General features: G+C 39.0%; 1 protein-coding gene across 2 annotated transcripts in view; it reads left to right on the forward strand.

The window, feature by feature from the left end:
- Positions 1 to 7502, forward strand: part of LOC144017443 (retinaldehyde-binding protein 1-like) — a 179125-nt gene that overhangs the window by 170134 nt on the left and 1489 nt on the right. The window contains exons 1-7 of one of the 2 annotated variants that reach the window (XM_077519030.1): positions 1094 to 1185; positions 1623 to 1661; positions 2700 to 2828; positions 2895 to 3099; positions 4800 to 4978; positions 7140 to 7298; positions 7370 to 7480. In XM_077519030.1, coding sequence (XP_077375156.1) covers positions 1653 to 1661; positions 2700 to 2828; positions 2895 to 3099; positions 4800 to 4978; positions 7140 to 7298; positions 7370 to 7480 — 792 coding nt within the window. In that variant the 5' untranslated portion in view covers positions 1094 to 1185; positions 1623 to 1652. Of the gene's footprint in view, positions 1 to 1093; positions 1186 to 1622; positions 1662 to 2699; positions 2829 to 2894; positions 3100 to 4799; positions 4979 to 7139; positions 7299 to 7369; positions 7481 to 7502 lie in introns of those variants that run through there. The other variant, XM_077519031.1, reaches the window with a different exon arrangement.

Consider the following 7502-nt stretch of genomic DNA (forward strand, 5'->3'; position numbering starts at 1 on the left):
GGCTCATGAAAACCTTGTAGTGGCTTGAAAAAAATGACACAACAGCAACACTTTTGCCTGATGTTCTAAAATGTTAACCCATTTTTCCTTTGAGTTGAAAAGGGGCTTATTCATGAGGATCTGCTAATGAGAGGTTCTATGGAAGAACAATAGCACAGAGTACAGTAAGTCGGCCAACAGAGAGGCCTCACTGTGTGTATGGAGGAGCCAGTGGAGCATCGAGCTCCGGTGCGAGATGTCTGTAATGCCACTGAACATGTTTGCTTCTAACTAATGTGTATATACTACATGACAGAATGTCACAATGCTTCCACGTGTTTTAGAAATTTTTGGACTGACTCGTGCATTATTCATTAGTTTGAATAATGCAAAATGGTGGCGGAGCTTGGATGATAAGTTTCACTTGGGGGAGGGACAGAAAAACATAATAATAATAATAATAATAATAATATTAATAATAATAATAATAATAATAATAATAACAATAATAATAATAATAATAATAATAATAATAATAATAATAATACCAGTAATAGGAATAGCAATTTCTAATCACATAAGAATATTTTCTGCTGAAAAGATGGATACAATTAAGACTGTTTTTTCACAAGAATTTGTAATCTTTTTTTTTTTACAATTTGAGTGCCCATTTGTTTTGAAATTAATAATTGTGATGAATTCTTAAATAGCCATAGTCAGCCATGACTGATTTGTGGCGGGCAAAAAACAAGTAGTGACCTCCAAAGGAATGTGCAGGGAGGATTGTGCAAGATGAAGTCAGTGTGGTCATTTCTCTCATATCATATGACACTTCCACAGTTACACAAATATGAGATCAAACCGAATTCATTTCGTGTCAGGTGCTGGACCACACAATGGGAGCATCACTTTAAGATGACTTTGACTGAATGGATTAATTAGGATTAAAAAGCAAAAAAAAAAAAAAAAAATATTGAGTGTACAATATATTATGTTTTAAGGGCCGGGAAAGAACACAGTGGAAGAAAATGTCTCTAGTGATTTGATTTTTTCAATACTTGTCATCTAAGCTCCGCCTTGATTTGGCATTATGCAAACGAGCCAATTGATTGGTGCCAACTGAGTGATGCCTCCTCCTTTTGTGGTCCACTTTCCTCCTGAAATCTCCACACTCCGCTCACACTCACTACACTCAACCTGCTGAAGGTAAGACTGACATTTCTCATTAAACATTATCTCTTAGTGCAGACGTAATGATGAGGAAATAAAAAGCCAATTATTTTCCATTATATAATGATCTATTTGAAGTATAATGTGAGACTTCAACAGAACATAGAATTGACTGGAATCGGACACATGCTGTAACACCAACAAATGTTATCCCGTCCTTTAGACAGTTGTGGTGTTGTCTCTTGGACATAAGTAGTTAGAACTGAAGATCTACATGTATATAATGTACACATTGTATTGTACAGTATACAGTATAGTACAGCATGATGTAAGTAATACACTATAAAAGCTACCTTTCTAACAGTGTATGTTGTGAACTTGTGGTGATACCAGCATATGAAAGCCTTCACTGTGCATAGAAAGGTGCTGAATCAACTCTCATGAAGTGCATTTGTTGTCATCTTTTTCAACAGTTTCACTGCCGTGAGATACTTCAAGCAAACATGGCCACTGTAAGTGAAATAATATAATCACGTGAAGCAGCTTAGCTTCATTCAGCGGTGAACATCGCTTGTGGTCCCTGCTGGCTCATGCATGAATCGAGATCATTGTCTGAAGCTGAAATTTATGCATTAATGAAGTAATTGCAAAAGTGCAAAGGTACTGTGGCAAAGTAATGTAGCTACGTATAAGTCTCTACTAAATTTAAAGCAAGTAGAGTCAAGTTATTTGGTTGAAGCAAGTAAGTCAAGTCATGAATGTTTCTCAGTCCCAACATGAGCTACTTTGCGCTATCATTAGCCTACTTGAGTTAGCTAGCTGTACTTTCACATTATTTTTCTAAATGGTCCCAAAACCTCTTTGTATTGTCTGTTTCTTTAGCATCTTGTCAATTAATGCAAATTATGCAAAACAAAATTCCATGAATCTAAAATTAAAAAGATAACAAGGGAAGTTGACCGAGTCTTTACCAATTATTTCTACTACAGTCATCCACACATAGCCACTTTGCACTCGGCATCAGTACTTGAGTTAGTTAGCTGTACGTTCACATTATTTTTTTAAATGGTCCCAAAACCTTCTTATATTGTCTATTACTTTATCATCTCATTTAAACTACCTAACGTGAGAAATGTATGTTTCATCTGTCACTGGCGAGTCAAAGTGGGATGCTAACGTACTTTACATGTCATTTGTTTCAAAGTGCAATGTCAAATATGTTAAAACTGAAAGTTTTCATTATCTTTATCCTGATTTTAGCCAAAAGAAAATTCCTTAAATCTCAATGTAATAATTTTGGGAGCTAACTCTGCTTATAATGATGTAACCTCTGCACGCATTTTAGCATGCTGGCATATTACACACATAAAAAAAAAAAAAAAAAGTTCTTCCCAAAACGATGCAAGCATAACATATCTTTCAACTACAGATTTTCAAATATAAACTGGCAATAATTTTCAAGTCATGTAGTTCAAGTCAAAGTCAATTTGAAACTCTTGCAAGTGTTAGAAGCTATTCATCTGTTCATTGCTGTTGGGTCTGTCACGTAGACTGGCTCTTTCCGTGTGGTGTCAGAGGACGAGCAGGCCATGAGATCCAAGCTGGAGCATCTGACAGTGAAGGATCACGGTCCCGTGTTTGGGCCGTGTCACAAAATGCCCGGCCACACTGCGCAAAAGGTGACACGGCTTTGGATGGGGACGGCTAACATTGACGTCTCTAAACATTGCGCTATCACTTTGCAGGCTAAGGATGAGCTGAACGAGACTGAGGAGAGGCGGGTGTTGTCCCTCAAGGATCTCCGGGCCGTGATGAAGGAAAGGGCGGCCGAGGGAGACGACCTGGCCAAACTGGTGCTGGAGCGTTTCGGGGACAAGCCTGATGCTCTGCTCCTGCGCTTCCTCCGAGCCCGCAAGTTTGATGTCGTCAGGGCGCATGAACTCATGAAGGGTAACCGTCTTCAGCTTGTTATATTTTAGCATTGGTTCACATTCCGCAGATATTTACTGATCGCTTCATTAATTGAGCGGGAGGCCTCTTTTGTGCTCCACTTTAGCGTGAATACTGTCCATCAACAGAGAAAGGGAGCCATGTGTTTGTTAATTGGAGGCTCTGATGAGCCACTGACAATGACCTCCTTTGTGTCCAACTGGGACAGCGAGTTTATTTTACTTGTGAACTCAGAGTGTACCGGTGGGAACTTCACACTAGAGCACCATGAGTTACACTGCTTGGACTGGTCACGTTGACATTATATAATTTATTGATTGGTTACACTATACACTATACAGCAGATATAACCGGGTTTTTCCTGTGTACAAAATTCAGAGGCGGCCACCTCCTTCTAATTTGCTCTCCACCTCCAGCCTGAGCCACTGATATCGCTCAACACAGCAAACACACAAACATACATTTTAACTGCAGTTGCAGTGTTGTGCCATTATGGAGGCGCTATATCAACAGCAGTGCACCGGAAAGACCTGGAGCAACAACCGAAAAAGAAACAGCTTTCTTTTCTTTCTTTCTTTTTCTTTCTTTCTTTCTTTCTTTCTTTCTTTCTTTCTTTCTTTCTTTCTTTCTTTCTTTCTTTCTTTCTTTCTTTCTTTCTTTCTTTTTTTAACTTTAATGTACCTAAAAAGAAAAAGATTATGGAGCAACCGTTGCACACGTCCATTTCCTGGTTGTGAGGCAGAGGTGGCGCGCTCCAGCCATCGCAAAAGTCACAAAAACACAGTAGGCTATACACGATAAACATAATAGTGTTTTACAACAAGGCTGAACTATATTTACAATTTAATATGTACTAGTGGATTGATTTTTAATGATTTTAGTTAAAATTGCAAATATATAGTTTCAAATTTCTAGTCCCTGATCGTAAAATGGCTGCAGGAGAGCAGCCAATAATCGAGTATCGGTCACTGCTGCGAGTACCGATACCTTAAAATAAGACTGGTATTGGCACTGATACCTGGTTTCGGTTGTCACCCATCATAGGATGATACCACCTCTGCCTCATTTTGAGCCAGGAAAAACTCCGTATAACCGTATGCATCACCATTTTTCCCTTTAATGTAGACTATGACTTAATAAAGACCAAAATGAAGGAAATGTTCACTAGTTTTAGTTGGCTTAAGCGTAAAATATAATTTCAGTTAGTCAACATTTTTTTTTTATATACAAAGCACTCTTGTTTTTATTTAATTGCATTATTGAAAATGTTTCTTTCAGTTTTACTTTTAGTTATTTCGTGAGTTTTCATTAACTACTGTATATTATTAACCTCGTTCTAGACCAGCTCCATATGAGTGAGATCCATGTTGAGAATTGCCGCAACATAATTAGAACTGACTTGACTTTTCTGAAAAAGATAAACAAGTTCTGCAAAGTTTTGTCAAAATCTTGTCTTTCAAAAAGGAGGAACTTCCCCTTTGAGCATGACAATACCCCAAAGCATGCAGACATCCACATCAACATAAAAGTATCTATTTGTCTCACATTTATGATGAGGAAAAGTGTTTGTGTGCAAATGAAATGTGAACTTTTTCAGAGGGGTAAATTGAGGGTCGTGAGTGAAACAGGAACACATGCAGTCATGCACACTTAAAGGCCATTTGTGACCCGCAATGATGCAATGTGGCGGCTTTTTGCAGGTTACGTGCGTTTCAGGAAGGAGTACCCCGAGCTGTTTGAGAACCTGACGCCCGAGGCGGTGCGCAGCACCATTGAGGCGGGCTACCCCGTGGTTCTGCCCAGCAGGGACAAGTACGGTCATGTTGTCCTGCTCTTCAATATTGAGAACTGGGACCTGGAGGAGATCACCTTTGATGAGGTCGGCAAAACATTTTTGGATATGCCTTGCTTGAAGTATCAGAAACAAGTACTGAATCCATCCACATGTCACAGCCCAGGATTAAGTAAAGTCCTCTCCAAAAGTATCGGAAATGTCAATTTCTTTGTTTTGGTTGTATACTGAAGACATTTGGCTTCCAGATCAAGAGGTGATTTTGAGACAAAAGTTCAGAATTTCAGCTTTTATATCATGGTATTTGCACCTAGATGTCCAACGGCTCATTACGGCACACCTTTTGTTTGGACCCACCCACTTTTCAAGTAAGCAAAAATATTAGAACAGGTGTTACAATTTAACTTAAAATGAATAACATTGAATATTTGGTGACATAACCCTTACTTGCAATAACTGCATCAAGCCTGTGAGCCATTGACTTCACCAGACTGTTGCTTTCCAGGCCTTTACTGCAGCCTCTTTCAGTTCTTGTTTCTGGGGAGTTCTCCCTTCAGTCTCCTTTTCACGAGGTAAAATGCATGCTCTATTAGGCTAAAATTAGTTGGCTAGTCTAAGATCTTCCGCTTCCACCAATACTTTCGCTCAAAAAGTGTTGAGTTGTTAACACATAAAAACTGAAATTCTGAACTGTTGTCTGATATTATTTCTTTTATGTGAAACTCAAATGTCTTAAAGCGGAAGTCAACCTTAAACATTTCTTGACAATATATGTAATATGCGAAACATGACATTCTGATTAATATTACATTTATGGAATATGAGTTATGAAGCAAAATCCAGCCTTTTTTATCCATCTCCGGAGGCGGCCATTTTGCCACTTGCTGTCAACTGAAGATGACGTCAGTTGCTCAAGGCTCAATCACAGCTCACCTGTTTCCTGAAGCGGAGCTGTGATTGGTTGTCACCTCAGACCTGAGCAACTATGATGTCATTTTCACTCAACAGCAAGTAGCAAAATGGCCGCCTTCTGTACAGTAAATTCTGTATAGTAAATTTGACTCTATTTAGAGTGGGACCAAATAGACTCAGTTTTATAGTAACATTTACACTTGGAAGAGTACAATACAGAATTGGAAAAAATAAAATAAAATAAAAGTGACTCAAGAGTGAAGGAACGAAGTCACAATCCTCAGCTTGGAAGACATCCGATCTACACCCTGAGCCAGCTGTGTCAGCTGCAGCTGATTCCATGATTCCATGGAATCTTCCTAACTCCAATAGACCAAAAACGATGTCTTTGGTCTCTTGGAGAAAAGCAAACAGTAGGAGGGGCATAACTCAGGTGGTAGTGTGGCAGTCTCCCAAATCGAAGGCCGCGAGTTCATCTCTCAACCATTGAGTGACTTTTTTTTGTCTTTATTTTACTCTCTTCCTAGTGTAAATCTGAGTCTATTTGGTCCCTCTCAATAGAGTCAAATTTACACCACAGAATTTACTGTGTGATATTGATAAAAATTAACCGGAATACTGTATTTAGACGAGTGGGGCTGCAAAGAACATATTGTTGTCAAGAATTTTATTTATTTATTTATTGGGTGGGGGGTTGTGACTTCCCCTTTAACTCATTCAAACCCAGAAACGTGTAAATATGTTTTTTAATACATTGTCCTTTACTCCCAAAACGTATTTATATGTTTTTCATGTTTTTTTTTTTGTGTTTTTTTTTTAATGCAAGAGTATACAGAAGGCTTTGATGCTGCTTTTGACATGAAGAGGTGGCTTAAAGCAGTGGTAGTTATGACAAAAAAATGGCTAGCAGGTGGCAGCAGAGTATAAGAGATCAGCCAGGGCAAAATTGCAACAAGCTCTTTTTGATAGTGTTTTCACCAGGGATGTGAATATCAGTGAAACTTAGCTATATTCTAATGCTAATTGCTGCAAAATTGAAATGGATACAAATGTGCTTTTTTTCCCTGATGTTCTTTCATCAGGATTCTAATCTTTCTTTTGGTAAGTTGCATGTTTTTATAGCAATAGAGAACAATATTCTGTGGGCCTTGCAAAATCAGTCAAAATCCAGTAAAAAGAGAATGGGGTTGCTTTCCTGAAATTGGTGGGAATGAATGAGTTAAAGATACAAAAAAACGAAAACAAAGGAATATTACCTTGCCGTTCCAATACTCTTGGAGGTGACTGAATTTGTCTAGTAATGATCTTAATGTTACAGCTCCACTGTGTGTGTTAGATTCTGCGAGCGTACTGTGTGATCCTGGAGAAGTTGCTTGAGAATGAAGAGACCCAGATCAACGGCTTTGTCCTGATCGAGAATTTCAAGGGCTTCACCATGCAGCACGCCTCAGGGATTAAGCCGGCTGAGCTCAAGAAGATGGTGGACATGCTGCAGGTTGGTCACATGACACAAATAACTCAACACATTTGGAGCATTTTAATATGGTGGTTTTGTTGGCTGCGCAGGATTCCTTCCCGGCGCGTTTCAAGGCGGTCCACGTCACCCACCAGCCGTGGTACTTCACCACGACGTACAACGTGGTCAAGCCTTTCATGAAGAGCAAGCTGCTGGAGAGGGTATGAAGAAAGGGGCGGGGTC

This window comes from Festucalex cinctus, chromosome 4 (assembly GCF_051991245.1).
Source record: "Festucalex cinctus isolate MCC-2025b chromosome 4, RoL_Fcin_1.0, whole genome shotgun sequence".
Classification (NCBI taxonomy): domain Eukaryota; kingdom Metazoa; phylum Chordata; class Actinopteri; order Syngnathiformes; family Syngnathidae; genus Festucalex; species Festucalex cinctus.